Source organism: Mizuhopecten yessoensis, unplaced genomic scaffold, assembly GCF_002113885.1.
Source record: "Mizuhopecten yessoensis strain PY_sf001 unplaced genomic scaffold, ASM211388v2 scaffold5519, whole genome shotgun sequence".
Taxonomy (NCBI): domain Eukaryota; kingdom Metazoa; phylum Mollusca; class Bivalvia; order Pectinida; family Pectinidae; genus Mizuhopecten; species Mizuhopecten yessoensis.
This window is the reverse complement of record NW_018406089.1, coordinates 1,128,097-1,144,368: the sequence shown is the minus strand read 5'-3', so window position 1 is coordinate 1,144,368 and position 16,272 is coordinate 1,128,097. Positions and strand designations below refer to the sequence as shown.

The 16,272-nt window shown below is 34.3% G+C and overlaps 2 protein-coding genes across 11 annotated transcripts in view; one reads left to right on the top strand and one right to left on the bottom strand.

The window, feature by feature from the left end:
- Window positions 1-16,272, top strand: part of LOC110450821 (anoctamin-10-like) — a 41,372-nt gene that overhangs the window by 5,252 nt on the left and 19,848 nt on the right. For 3 of the 10 annotated variants that reach the window (XR_002463008.1, XM_021498567.1, XM_021498575.1), the window contains exons 1-4: window positions 7,139-7,336; window positions 12,651-12,859; window positions 14,673-14,681; window positions 15,630-15,650. Coding sequence is in view for 9 of the 10 variants with exons in the window: in XM_021498567.1 (XP_021354242.1) it covers window positions 7,282-7,336; window positions 12,651-12,859; window positions 14,673-14,681; window positions 15,630-15,650 (294 nt within the window). In the remaining variant the exon portion in view is untranslated. The other 7 variants (XM_021498573.1, XM_021498574.1, XM_021498571.1 and 4 more) reach the window with 7 other exon arrangements.
- LOC110450823 (carboxypeptidase N subunit 2-like) lies at window positions 7,347-11,391 on the bottom strand. Its single transcript, XM_021498576.1, has 2 exons — window positions 11,243-11,391; window positions 7,347-9,570 (listed from the first exon to the last, which is right to left on the bottom strand). The coding sequence occupies exon 2, from the start codon at window positions 9,547-9,549 to the stop codon at window positions 7,717-7,719; it is 1,833 nt and encodes a 610-aa protein (XP_021354251.1). The 5' UTR covers window positions 9,550-9,570; window positions 11,243-11,391; the 3' UTR covers window positions 7,347-7,716.

The window sequence follows — 16,272 nt, the reverse complement described above, 5'->3', positions numbered from 1 at the left end:
TATCCACTGAGCCACGTCCGAACCCCCATATAATGTAAGTTTGGTTGGTGAATGGCACAGTGATTTAAACAATGCACTCACCATCAACCAAGACAGCCAGTGTTCTATTCCCCAATAGGACATGAATGGACTGACCTAATTGCCCAACCATGCAGATTTGTTCTGGGCACTCGGGATTTATCCCTTAAAGACCCCCTGCAGCATAAGCATGCAATTAATATATGTTGAACACTTATTTCCTTGTTGTCTCCCCAATTGTATAACTTAAGCTTCGGCTTTATGTTGCTTTCCAGTGTGTACATCAGATTGAATAAGTGAAAATCATTGTTAACATGAAGAGAGTAGATCTGTCTATGTGATCATGTATGTAATATGGTTTTAGAGAATTTAACGAACTGACAAAACAAAACAGTCAGTTAAATTATTCTGTGAAAGTAGAAAGTAGAACCAACCCTAGTCAATCTAGAATATCCCAGACATCACTGAACTAGGATAACCTGATTTGGATCTGCTCCAGTATACAATGCTAATACCTCTGTGGATAAGTCTATAAGAGTAGCTCTGTTAATATAAAATGGTACCACTGTACAAGTTATAATGGCAAAGAAGAGTTCCTCTTTAGAGCTGTTTAATTAACCAAAAGGAGTTTATGGTTGATTTTTTTTTTTTTCAAACCTTTTCCATGATATCTTAAGGTATTCATCTTTTATTTTGATACTGTGCATTACAGTTCATTGATAGCAACACTAGCAATGGGCAGCTCCAGATGTGGATCCTTGAAATTTGTGTTTCTGTTTTATTCATTTTTGCAAGATAGTTGAACTTTTTGGTTATCTTTACATGTAATTATAAAATGTACCTCCGTCAGTTCTTATATACTACAAACAAAATGTATATTCAAGCCATACATTTAAAAACTGCATTTTTAGATGTACTGGATTATAGCATTATATTTACATTTCCACTGCACAGAGCCTAGATGTTTCTACTGGGCCCAATGTATGTTATACGGAAATAACATACATTGGGCCATTGTGACGTCGCTACGCTTATTACGTCATAACTGTAACATTGGAGATTGCACTGCTCCACTGTCAACTGGTGGCTGTTCTCTGTCTGGATTTACCCTGACGTTGAAACGTGTTCAGACTAATATTATGTCTTTATTTCTGCGTGAACTGTAAGTTGATTAACATAAAATGTAAATATAAGTATTGGTTGTCATATTTTTGTACCGGGTATGTGTAACATACATTGGCTTACCTACATATTTAACATGGTGCGTTACCAATGCATGTCAAAAATATGACAACCAATCCTTAAATAAATTGTATACATATAGAAAATCCATCCCCTGGTTTAAAAAAACCCAAAACATTATATACAAGTAAAATTTCTTTATTTTCCCGTACAAAATGCATACAAATCTATAAATGTCTATCATTTTGTCAATACAAGATGAACGTTATGGTATTACAGATTCATGGAACGATATCTAACAGCTGCATGCATTAAATATTGAGTACACAAATTCATAAACTGATGAAGAAATATGTTCAAATCCACAGAATGATGGAATTTTTTTTATTTTTCTAACTCAATTTAATGTTTGACACTTGCTCTTTTATCTTATTGTACCTGAATATATTTTGCATGATATTTGACATTTTCAATAGATATCTGTAAAAATAAAATAATGACATAGATACATGTTGTACTGTACAATGTAAATTAAAAAAAAAAAGTAATCTTTATCATTGGTTTAGGTCTAGGAAAAAATATGTATGGTACTTCTCTGAGGATTACCAAATTTAGTTTGCGAGTAAACTATAAGGCTATATCCTGTGACCTCTGATCTTTGACCTCCATCATTGAAAAAGTTTGTCAGGATCATGATTTCCTAGTTGCATATATATATATCTGATAGAGATCTAGATGCAAACCTAATGCAGGGAAACAATATGTTTCAAATACAAAAAAGTAGGTCACAGTGACCTTTCTATGACCTTTGATGTCTGTTATAGTTAAAGGCTGGTCTGGAATATAACTTTTATACACTTTACTGTACATGCTATCTTCAAGAACAATAAAATCATATTGAAGTAAAACCTTAGAACTATGTCCAGAAATATTTTAACAATATTTGATCAGAATTATTAAATGAAGAAATATGGGACATTTAACTTAATATGCATGTTGTCAATAACGGTGTTTGTATAACAATTGTATATAACATGAAAAGGAGAAATAGAGATGCATCAAATATCACGGAGCTCTTGAGATGAATAGTCACAGGGACAAAAAACCCCACCAAAAGTGACATAATACTATAACCACATGTAAAATAGAGAACACATTTTCTTGAGTATTATTAGGCGTGCAGGATTCTGGCTACCAATGAAAACATCTGTAAATGTGGATGAGACAGACTTAGGTCTCAAGTTCACGAACACTTTAAGAATTTTCTTAAGTCATTCACCCCTGAAGAATCATTTGAACTCTTCTAATTCAAAGGTTGGAATAGTTCAATTTCAGGGGTGAATGAGTTAAACTGCAGCTATGCTTGAAAGTTAAGGAACGTCTGTGAAACTGGGGCCTTGGGACAACAGAGCATTAAAAAGTGAAGATTAAATTTCCCCCAATATTTGTCAGTAGTCAATTTAATTTCTGTTCAATCAGAAGAGACATACATTACTGTTTGACATTTTGTGCAGATTTTGGAGGCCACTTTTATCAAAAAGAATACCTCCACAAAATATTACAGCCATACTGCTGCTCATAAAAAGAAAAAATCTGGTAGTTATTCAAGGGAGATAAGTCTGACTCAAATCACAGGTATAATGTGCAAGGCAGCATTGGTAATCTGTATCCTTAATAATATAAACACTTTTACAATTAATATAATACAAATATTGTTAAATGTTCATTGTAAGATTGTTATCTTGTCTTGGTTCCAGATTATGAGTTTCAACTTCACAACCAAAATAGCATATAAATCATAACATTTAGTATCAGATTTCAAAGTTTCCTAATGTACAAGCATGATGAGTTGAATCTCACATCTTTCATAAGGACCATATTTATTACTATAAGATTTATTTGGTATGAATCAATTTAATGCATGTATTTTTTAAAACACCCTTTTCAATAATTATTAACTTTGGTTGTTCAAGTAATTATCTTATAAAATCCTTATACAAAAGCTGACCATACATTAATGCATAATGGAGAAGCTGGCAATAGCTAATTATATAATTGTACAATACATAAATGCATAATGGAGAAGCTGGCAATAGCTAACTGTATCAAAAAGAAACTAACAAGTAACCTGACAGGACAGTCACATGACTGCATCAGGAAGCTTACCATGACAGTTAATGGTTACATGACTGAATGTTCATGACCACACAAAGAGGCTGAAAGAACAGGACTCCATCAAGCTGACAATATATACAGGACTGCATAAAAAGAAGCTGACAATACATGACTCCAGAAAGCAGCTTATAATACATTATAGCATAATTTAAAAAAGCTTAAAACATGTAACTGACTGAACAAGCTAACATGGCTATATAAAGAAGCTGATAGGACTTGACTGCAGCAAGGTACTGACAATACATGACTGATTGGACAAGCTAAAAATACATAACTGAATAAGGAAGCTTACATTTCCTTGAATACTAGCACCTGTTCCGTTAAGGGTTGTTTGCCAAAGCCAATGAAACTGTTCATATATAGCAATACATGTACAAAGCTGACAGGACAGGACTTTAAACTATCAAACCTTAAATAATGGGGCATTATTCTATTCTAATACATCTTCAAGTATATAAACACAGGCTATGCTGTTAAAATAATGAGCATAAAATTGAGCATATTCATACAAATTGTTGTATATGCATCATTACTGACTATTTTAAGTAGATAATCCTATGTACATGTATACACAGTTGTCCATAATATATGCCAAGGTTTTTAAAGAAAATCAATGAAATGGGAGTATCTTGAAACTCCTACCCCTAACTCTTACTTTAATTACATGTTCTAATAAAGGATCTATACATAAACATCAGAACTGAGTTCTTTTTCCCCAAAACCACTATATATTTCATCATTCTCAGTGCAACTCATTGGATATATATAAACTTGCTAGGTTTTGTAAAATGTTTGGGTCACTCGCTCTTGGGCAACACCCTGAATGTTATTTAATTGGTCAATCTTTGAATGATGACATCATGGATTAATGCTTTGCTCCGTTATGTTCCATTTTGACGTCCAATTCACCAAAAATGTCGCCAATTGGAAACTTGAAAAAAATGTATTGCCAATGGAAACATGGTTTTTCTAGATATTATATGAATGTTATGGGAGAAAAGGTTCCCAAACTCATGATGCCTTGTTTATCAGGTTTTATCTCATTTTCAAATTGTGAAAGACACTCATTCACCTTGTATTTTAAACAATTAACGAACTCCAGTTAGATAAACATGATAATCAACCACTACTAGTTGCATTGGGGAACCACAGTATAATTTTGAAATACTATAAAATTGGATAATTAAGAAAGTGTGATGAACATTCTTAAGAGTTCAGTCATGGAGACAATAAAAATAATTCTTTATTCATTTGTACATGTCTGCATTGATCTGTCTGAGAATTTCAAATATGGAAATATAAGTGGTACTGGTCATAAATAGATCCCACACACACATACAAGATTATGAAATAATGTGAGAGAATTTATAAAACTATACAACTATCATGATATATTACAATATTTACAACAAGGCACTATTATTATTTTCCCACTAAAATGTAACTTTCCCACTCACTAGGGGTGACACAATATGCCAGGAGTGTGAATATATTGCGATATGTATCACAATGTATTGTCATATATATAAGTTGTTGTCAGAATGTTATCAAACTTTATCATATCTAATATGAATTACATAGATGTAAGAATTTGGTCAAACCAACCATTGATTACAAAATTTGCACTATAAAAAGAATGCTTTATGCTTATTGGCATATCTGTAAGAATTTGTAGTAAATTGCAAAGTTAAAACACCAAGCAGATACATAAATATATGCTTTTGAAAAATATTGTGGTACAGCAATATTTCATCTCTGTATTGTGGTACGTTACGATATACCTGTGCATTACGATATACCTGTTTTCCGATATTTTGTGACAGCCCTATCACTCGCCAAGTTCAATTACAATGGAATCAGTAGTTACACTATATTTCATATAAAACAAATGCTAAATTATGAAGTCATTGAAAAGATATATTTATTGCAAATTGTTTATATGCAACCAAATATTTTAGTATCAAAAATCTTAATTAACTGCCATATATAGCTACCATTACAGGTATATTTCAATCTTGTTATCCTATGCAAATTTAATTAAGGCAACTGTTTTTCTACGGACTATATCTATGTTTGTACTTCCTTTCCTGTAGAATTTTGGACAAAATCAAATTCCTGCATACAATTGGAGCAATGAGAGACCCAGGATAATTAAGTTTCAACCGTACATGTATATTAATAGAACCAGTGTATTTCAACAAATTCACTGTCAGAACCACAGAAATATCAACGGTCCAGCTGGCTGTGTTTGGTCCAACCAGGTTCCACTAGATGTGTTATTATAATTATACAACAATAATTAAGCTAAGTATTAAAGTACCAAAATGTTATGGTCTTTAAAGAAAATAGAGTAAACTATTGTATAATTTATACACATATATTATATAATCACAATAAACAGTAGATTTCGCTGACTATCACACTTCTCATTTGTCAAAGGAAAACATGATGTTAACTTGAACGTGACATTAAGTGACGTGACATTAAGTGAAATGTATTGTACTACATAACACATGATACCTATAATTTGTATTGATAGAATACCATTAATCTCCAAAGAAATACTATTTATCTCCAAAAACTTGTTAATTCTCAAAAAAAGTCTGAATGTATTATATAATTACCTGTGATTCAAATATACCTATATACCATATCGATTTACATGTATGTACATTTCAATTGAACATTATTTGTCAACATTGAATAGACATCCATATAAAGATATTTCACAGCTTCTTACAAAAATACCACAAAACTGACTGACATGCCCATACACTTCAAGTTCAATCGGGAACCGTCAGCACTCTATCGACCCTAAACAAGAAAATACTTTAATTTCTCGTTTACAGAAAGTGCCGACATTTCCTGGTTGTATACACTTAAGCTTAAGGTAATGTCCATACCAAAAAAGGCTGTAGGTATATAGTGCTTTATATCAGAAAAGGACTTGGTGCCTTTATAATATATACACTGTTTTGGCTACATGTATATTGGTACAGTTATCAGAAAAGGCTAGCAGGCATTTACACAATGTAGTTACAGCTATAGTCTTTATCAGAAAAGGCTAGCAGGCATTTACACAATGTAGTTACAGCTATAGTCCCTATCAGAAAACGTAAAGAAAGAGCACAGAGAAATGACTATTATATTGTTATACCTTTAGTATGTGGAAAAGTCTTTGACGTTTGTTTAGGAGGCCTAAGGGTGTGGTAAAAACCCTGTCGCTGGGCTTATAACTGACATGGAATATGGCCATGTTTACTTCACTTCATATATATACATGTGATCTGGACATTATAACTGATATGGTATACGGTCATGTTTACTTCACTTCATATACATGTGATCTGGACAAACTTTCTTTAAGCATAAAGTACAATGGATGTCAGTACATCAGAACCTAGATCTATAGCCTGATTCTTGAAACTCAATAATGTCTGGGATAAATGTCAAAGCATACTCATGATATTAAACATATATCATGATCAAGCCACCATGTTTAGAGAGGGACTTGGTTGTACAATTTAAGTAGTGTAAGCATTAAGTTTGGTAGTATGGACTTATAACGTCAAATTAATTTTATCAACTATTTTACTTCCTCTTAATATAGTATGTATGCACATATACACACAATCATTTTCCATCAGATTTCAAACAGGAAATGAATAAAGATCTACTTCATGTGTATAAAAATTGCATCATGGTTGAAGTCCGGATATATACATTGTAACCCGCACTCTTTCCTTATGACTTGGTTGGTATACATTTAAATTTATTTTTATTCATTTATAAGTCAGTATTTTATCAAAAAGATTACATATATTATAATTATATAACTCCATGACTGTTTAGGACAAATTGGAGGACATGTACTTCCGACTATAAACGGTCTTACATTTGAAGGAAATGTTTATGCAAAGGATTAGTTTGGAAAGTCAATACCTTTTGAATACTCCAAAGTGTAAGTTGGAAATGTGGATTAAGTTTGGTCTTGTTTGTATTTACTTTATGTCTTAAAATCAGGTACATGGCAACTTAACCTTTCAGTTACAGAAAAATACATTTGCATGAAATGGCAAGATTTAAAACCGTGGCACTTTAATGAATCGTGGAAAAATCTTTATTGGTCATCATGGATACTTACAATATTTTGATGATTTTTTTTTTTCAATTAACACTTTAAATTTAGCATTAAAATAATATGTTAGAGTGAAGGTTGAGTAAGTTAAATCTAAAATCGAATTTCAGTAAGGTGATGACAAGTTATTTTTCCTGTACATATAGATACTAATATAAGTGATACTGGCTTATGTTAACGTAAAAATCTATTGCATACAAATGTCATACGGTGGACTCGTACCCTATAGGTCCGTTAAACACACTGTTAACGCTGTGGATGGAAGGACAAGACCCGTCAAAGTCAAATTCCTTGTGTGACAGCGATGGCGTTCCTCGGTAGGATGCCACGCTGGTGGGCTGGTTCTCCATTGAGCGGAAGTATCGCTTCACCACAAAGTCTTTATCCGACTCATTGAGAGAGCCTATATCCATGTCCTTGAACGGAGTGGTGGACTTTTCTCGATCTTCCTTGTGGCTGCTGGCTGTGGAGTTGGCCGTACATATGGCAGGTAGAGGACGACCATGACGATGACGGCAGATACACACGACAAGAATTCCGAATAAAATGATAACGGCCATACTACCCAGAGCGAGGCCAATTATGACCCCTACTGACATTGTCTCTTGATCGTCCTTATCCTGACACGCCTGAATATTTTGCTTAGACAAAGAGGATACCGCTAAATTCTTCACATTTGTAGGCGACTCACACATTGGGGTCTTACAGTTACTGTATTTAGCTGCAGTCGCCCCAATAGGACACAAAAGAATTCCTTGAACAAACCCTTTTAACCAGTTCCACAAAGGGCGGATGTGACAGTCACAGTGCCATTCATTACCATAAAGACCTAGTTCTTGAAGATTTATAAATTTACTTACTGCTGTTTTTGGAATATACTGTAGAGAATTTATGGACAAATCTAAACTGCGCAAGCTCTGTAACGACTGGAATTGCAAGTCTTCTAGCTTGGTGAGTGAACATGTACTTAAATTAAGATATATCAGTCTGTACAGACCGTCAAACACATGAAGTGGTATGGAACGCAATGGGTTCTTTGACAGAACTAACCTCTCCAACTGAGGTGCTAATGAAGCAAATGCATTTTCTTCAATACCAGTTATTGAATTAGATGATAAATATAAGTTACGCACATTGCATTCAGCGAAAGATGCATGGGATAGGAAACTGATTCTGTTACGAGATAAATCTAGAGTAAGTAGGTTCATTCGTGAAAACTGATGCCTGACAAGAACAGATATTTGGTTGCCATCGGCGATGAAGTGCTGCAGGGCTGCTGGGATATGCTGAAATGTTTCAGTGGAAGGCAACTGATAGATGAGGTTGTCACCAATATCTAAGGTCTGTAGGTGGCGAATGATGTTGAATAGATCAGAAGCTAATGAATGTAGGCCACAGTTTCGTATGCTGAGCTTACGGAGGTTTACAAGACCCTGAAATGAGTGACCATGAATTGCCTGTAATTTGTTTGAATCCAGCCTAAGATTGTTCAGTATCACTTGTGCACTAAAGGCACCGTTCTGGATACTAGTAATTGAATTAGAGCTAAGATCGAGGTTCTGAAGCTGTATCAAAGGAACAAACTCGTCTGCAATTTGCTGCAGATCATTAGAGGAAAGGTCAAGCGTTGCAAGCCTGTTGAGTCCAGCGAAAGCGTTCTTTGTGATTGATCTAATACTGTTGTGGGTAAGGTTAAGATTGTTCAGGTTGGAGAACTTAGAAAATGTGTTGTCATTGATACTCTGTATTCTACTGCCCTGTATTAAAAGATTATTTATGGTTCCGATATTGCCACCATCGAAGGTGGCTTGTGACAGGGTGGACGCACCCTGGGCCGACAGAATCTCCAGACGTTTTGTGTTGATTGGCAGTCCCGATATCACTGAGCTGATGACACTATTCTGACATTGAACAGTTGTACCATAATTATCCTGGAAACAGTTGCAAGAAGATGGACAAGACGATACAACATCCATCCAGCATACCACCGTCACCATAGCAACCAGGACAGAGCATCGTAGGATTCCCAGTGCCATCGTGGCACGGGATCAGGGACACTAGAAAAGAAAAAACAACAAATAATGATTTTCAAATTGTTCATACATTCATGAATATTTACTAGATCAGTTCCAAGATACCATGTTATAAGGGAAAAGTAGAATTGCTACCAGCCCCAAAGTTTTGTTAAAATTGTCCAGTGGACTGTTCTACTAGCTTATCTCCCCCCCTGGTTAGACTGGTCCCTCGTCTCTAGAATATTAGAATATAAATTATTTTAATAAAAAAAATAAAGAGATAAGCTAGAAGTAAAACGCAGTTGAGAAATTCTTCATCAAAACTTAGGGGCTGGCCGGTAGCTCCAACATCAGCCATTCAAGAAATCAAAATGATCAAAATTCTCAATTTTTTCTGTATGAACTAAAAATTCTATATGAATTTTATTTATTTGACAAAAATTATGAAACAATTAAGTTCAACTTATATAAATCACTCCTTTTGGCCTGGATGTTAGTATTTTGGATGGTCTTATTAATGTGGGAGGAAACCGGAGTACCAGGAGAAAATCCAGGTGGTCGATCAGGTGACCCAATACCCGGCCATCCACTGCGCCACCCAACCACCCTAAAGATTCTTTAGCGACAGGGGGATAGTCTACATTCCAGACCAAACCTTATGCATTACTGATCATTATGAGAATTAATTAAATTTCATTATAATCATCGTTAGATTTACAGCTTCATTTTTGGCCCATTTTATAATTTATTCAACGTTTTTTGTGTGTGCAATTCTTTTAGAACTTATCAAAACTTCGGTATACAGTCACCGCATCATGGCAAAACCATGGAATAAATATGCAACAAACCAGGTTCTTTGACTCCCCGCCAAGGGTCCTACCTTGAACGGGGAGGGTCAACGACACCAATTTGTAATAGGACGAGAATAGTGATTAAGATAGTGCCGTTGCTGGGGCTCGAACCTGTGATCCTTGGCTCTCCAAATTGATGCTCTACCAATAAGCTAAAAGGAAATTCCCTACAGTTCACGCTTGTAAGACAACGCTTGTAAAGACAACCTAATTAATCCACATCTTTTACATGTACAATCAATGTAACTTTTACTCTGCTTTAAGGATTACTCAAACACCAGACATCTAATTTGACAATTTGGCAGACCATCTGTCTGAATGTCAAAGACGTCTGGTGTTATGGGCCAAAAGAAACTATAGGGTAAATAACTTTTGTGTAATATTATATTTGATAATAATAATTTTAAAATAAGCCGTCCAACTAAACGTGGAACTTTTTCATTAATGTCTGTATTGTAATTCAACATCATTGAGGGAAAAAAATGTATGCTTAAAATAATAAGTAAGGCAAGTATAACTGTTTTTATAGCAATTTCTTTTTTTGTCTTTTATAGTGGGTATGGTCAAGTATGTCTATTGTCCATCGGTATATGAACTGAAATATTCCTTAATTTGCATTCACTGAACAGTTGCGTTTAATATTTAAGTTTTGATATTGCAAAATTACTGATTTTAAAGATCTTTTTCTTTTTGCTCATACAAATTGATTTAGTTGTAGGAAAATCATATACAAGTTATATTCCTGAACTGATTTCACGATTAGTTGTTTTCGTTCCCGCATCCCACTTGTTTACAAATGAATTTCACCTGTACACCTGCCACGTAAACTGTAATAAGTGACATTGCATCTTGATTCAACTAACCTGTGCTACGTATAGGTTAGCATGGAGTTTTGGGGTAGATCCGGGGTTGATATAAGGCACCAGTCCATGGTTTTTACTACATTTTGCAACAGACGACGCTCAAAATTAGTCGGCCATCTTTAAGTTGGGCACACCTGTCCTGTAGGGCTTTACCTGTATCGCGACTTTTGAAGGTTACTCATCGTCTGGGGGCGTCAGATACACCTGTCGAAAATATGTCGAAGTCAATCGTTTTAATCATAACTGCATAAAACGAAACATTGACATTTACTATAGCAAGTTATAGTGTATGATATATATTCAAAATATTTAAATATATATACCTTAATTGTCGAAACGTATTGCTGTCAAATGTCCTGACCACCCCTTGGTTTGGGCGAGTCTATTGTTATCGGAAAAAAAGACGGGAGGACCGTAGGCGGAGGAGGGTGAACAAGTATACAGTGTGTTTATCGTAAAATTATTTTCTATTTAAGTGCAGCAAGCTGCCGTCTAGCTTCAACAGGCGACGATATACTTGCAGTGCAAACCACATGCAGCATGGCACGTTTAATGTTGACATCATTTTCGCACGTTGATACATTCATTGGAATGTCAAAAATGTTATGCATGGTTGTAGGCCTAGACTTCAACGTCTGGTGATATGAACTGTTTACTGGACAGTAATAGTTACTTGGGCATCAGTAATTTGAAGTTACTTGAATTATTTTTATAGAAATTAGATTTCTTAATGCATTATAGCATTTATAAATTTATAAACTTTAATTTGTATTGTAGATAAAATGAAAAATCTTAAACTAATGTGAAATGATATTATTTTATATTTTCAATATTTTACTATAAGGATGATGTATTGATTCGATATTTTGTGATGTTTGAAAATTTAATTCACATAAAACCCTCGTATAATTATATTATCAATAATAATTAATCTATAGGATGCAATTTATATCAATTTAACAAAATTGTCTATAAATTTATTTTAAAACAGCCACTTGAACAAGGGACAGTATTATATGTCCCTGCTTGAACTATTGGGTTTCAGGCTAAAATAATAAATTTTACAGGGATTTATTATTCAGTTTTGACACAACATGGGAGGTGTCACCTTTATACATCTTTGGACTTATATATGGGGCAAAGAAGTAATTCCAACAGTGTTTGACTTATATATATATATATATGCATAGACATATTTACCTGGTATTAGTAGTAGCCTCGCTCAAGTCGAAGAAAATTAGAGGATATATGGTGCCATACAGTTAGATCTATGGAAGTCTGTGATAGTGCCAATTAATTGATTCAAACAGTAATGTATATCATTAAAAATATTCATGGTTAGTATTTCAACTTTAAATATTTACAATGATTAAATATTCAAATTAGATTTTGCTTTTTTTTGTTTTAGTTATAACCATGGAGACACAGAATGGAGAATCAGGGTATGTGGAGATCTTGCAGAAGTCCCAGCGTCCCTTCAATCCGCTTGTTGTCATTGAATTCACAGCAGGTGTAAAACAGGCAGCCATTGAATGGATTGTGGCTAAAATTCAGAAGTCGAAGGCCGCAGGGGGCGCAGAGCTGGACGTCAATGCCGTGGTCATGCACCATAAACAGGTATGTTTCGTCAATCAACAATAAGGTACAAACTCATTACTACGTATCTCTTACACAAATTAATGTCTGTAATAGCGTCACTTTAAATATAGTATATCAGGTTATGTCATTATCAGTAGCCACACGATTATCAGTATTTTTGTCACCACAGTAACAGCACATACTTGCAAAGTTTTTGAAATTTCACTCGTTCAAAATTAAAGACTGTTCTGCCTTATTTCTGTGTGATCGCTTGCTTGGGACTCCAATTTTGAAAATTAAGGCTAACGCTTTTATCGACTACAGTTGATAGATATATAGTAAATTAACATTTGCTGGGTAAAACACAGCTAGCTGCTGCTGTTTCTGTACAATGGGCAAAATAATCTAACACCTAGTACCATGTGGTTTAATAATGTGTCCTTGAACCTGACACTGAAGTATGAATGTTCTATGGTGATAATGACAAGCTGATTAAATGGACACCAATATATGCAGGAAAGTCATCTTACCAGAACTGGTATCATCCAACCTGACTCATTATCATGGTTGAACAGTTCTCCATTTACTCCGACAATATCGCGCTTACACACATATTGTATGATTAAGATGTCCAGTTACAAAGTTAACTTGGAAAAAAAAGGTATGAATCTACATACTTTCTAGTCAGTATTTCAGTCCCTAGCATTAAGTCTCGGGACTTTCGTCTCTACACCTATCTTGATGTAAGGGCGTGCATTTAGCTACATGCTAGTATAACTCTTAACTTATAAAGACACATTTGAACGCCTACAATTGAAAGGGTGGAATAGTTCATTACGAAATTTCAAGGGTGAATGAGTTAATACTAGAATTCCAATATTCATCAAAAATGTATATATGAAATAACTCTCTAGGAATATGACAGTAGCATATCCAATTTAGGTCACTGTGATCTAGATTATCTCCCTTTCACTGACTTTTTCAGACATTGCGTTCAGCTTCATTTACTTTATTTAAATTTTGAGTTTACTAGGTATACTTTTATTTCCAACAAAGCAGGAGTGATTGTATAATTCATAATTTACAAATATCACAAAACGTTGTTTTAAATAAGGGGAGATAATTGGTACTCAAGTCAGAGGAAGAAAAGAAAATCTACATGTAGGTTCAACATCAAGGATTTAGGTATTGATGAAAATTATGTATAATATCTAGTTCTGTGCAGTATCTTATAAAATTTCAAATACCTCCGTCAATTGCTGAATAGCCTCTCTGATTAGGCAACAATAACCACAACAGCTGTACAATTGTACTACACAATGTTATTGATGTTTGGCTATGGGGCATTGCAACAATCAGTCTGATGATTTCATTTCATAATTATTTTCATGCTAAATTAATTACAATGAAAAATTGTCTTAAGAATGTTACAAACATGTATATTAAGTAAAACACATTTCCAACACTTAAATATTGTTTTTGTTTAGTAACCCTATTCCGTCTTTGCGTATCGCAGAGTTATTTTCTCTTGGGAGCAGGTATTGATTGTTATGTCACTTGTTTGTGAGAGTAACGTCATCAATTTTTGAGAAAACGACGTAATTTTCTCGCACAACCCAATGACGTAACAATCAATACCTGCTCCCAAGAGAAGATAACTCTGCAATATGCAAAGACGGAAAAGATTTATGTTAAGAAGCAGAAGTTTGCAAATCATATAGATTTTTATATATGCTCAGTAACATAAGTTTGCAAACACTATACATTTATGTGAAGTCACAGAAGTTTGCAAACTCTATATATTGATGTTAAATAACAACCCTAGATATAGATTTCTTGTTCGTTTTCACAGGGTATCACTGTAAGTATAACGTCTGCATGACACGCCTGGTTGTCATAGTTATGTCAAAAGCGACACCTGGTTGTTGGTTACACAGGCAGCCTGCGGTACTTAATCTGCACACCTGTGTAGATATATGCGTATTCACCTGTGTAGGTTTATATCTACCTGTGTAGAATGGTATAACTGTTTTAGCATTACCTGCATAAGTTTATATTAATAACTGCATCCATGTTGATTTACCTGTATATTCATTGCTACATACCATATTAACAGATTTTCTTTATAAATTTGCAATTTTACTTTAAGTTATGTCATTATGTCAGTACAATATCATGTTTTTTAGTTGATCATGATGTGTGTAGTGTTAACCAAAGGGCCACAGCTCTACAAAATGTGTTAAAATGTCAAGGTTTGGAAAACAAGCTTTGGGGTTTGTCTGTGGATGGTGTGATGTTTTCATGCCAGTTACGGTTATGTGTGTGTTGGTTTGAGAATGTGTGTCAAAATTGAACAGCATGGATTTTGTTTTGTTGGAGGGTCTTTTGTGAGATTAATCTATAATACTTTCTACAACTAGATGAAAGAAACACTTTACTCAGAAATCATGATCCAGATATTCTAAATATATTTGCCTGGATGAGGTAACATGTGATAAAAGAAAAACATCTTTTGCTTTAATAGGAACAAAACAATGCGGAACATTTCTTTCATGATCAGCTTGGACAAAGAAAATATTTTCATTGAAATTTTGAAATGTCCTCTGCGTGAATTTTTTTTTGGAAGATATATGTATATGAATAGATTTCAGGTGTAACAATAATAACGCTGACAAGTTATTGAACATCTGGAATGAGAAAAAAATGTTCATGCACGGATAATGTTTGTCTTGAATGTAATGGTACCACTAAAACATACAAATTTACATAACATTGATTTAACATATATAACGGCCCCTACTTCACACAGGTTGATCCCAACCGGAAAGGGGTACGTATTTTCCGTAGGGAATTTGATCCTGTAACCTCTGATTCCCAATACATACGTGTACATGTACATATATACCATTGTAGAGAATAACAGTATTTTTGATCACATTAAGACTAAGATCAAATAGATTGTACAAAGTCCTTTTATCTATAGAAGATACATGTCTTCATCTGGTAAAACATGAATGTAACACAGAACGTAAACATGTAGGCCTGTTTTAGAAAAAATTGGACCTATCCTCTAAAAGTGACCCATTTTCAATGTATTTTAATCGTTGAGTTTTTTGCACGCAGAAAACTAAGTTTTTAGGACAAAGTCTCAAGTGACCTATTGCGATTGCCTTTTGTCCGTCGTCGTCCGTCGTGCGACCGTAAACAATTTACATTTTCGACTTCTTCTCCAAAACCCCTGAACCAATTTCAATGAAATTTTGCAGGGACCTTTCATGGACAAAGGTCAACAAAAAGAGTCGCCGGTTTAGTCCTAAGCCCCCAGGGGCCTGAGGGGCGGGGCCAAAAAGGGTCAAATTGACTAAAATTTCAAAAATCTTCTTCTCCAAAACCCCTGAACCAATTTCAATGAAATTTTGCAGGGACCTTCCATGGACAAAGGTCAACAAAAA

Excerpts from the sequence above, each read along its gene's own strand:
- LOC110450823 (XM_021498576.1), bottom strand. The coding sequence starts at position 9,549 with ATGGCACTGGGAATCCTACGATGCTCTGTCCTGGTTGCTATGGTGACG.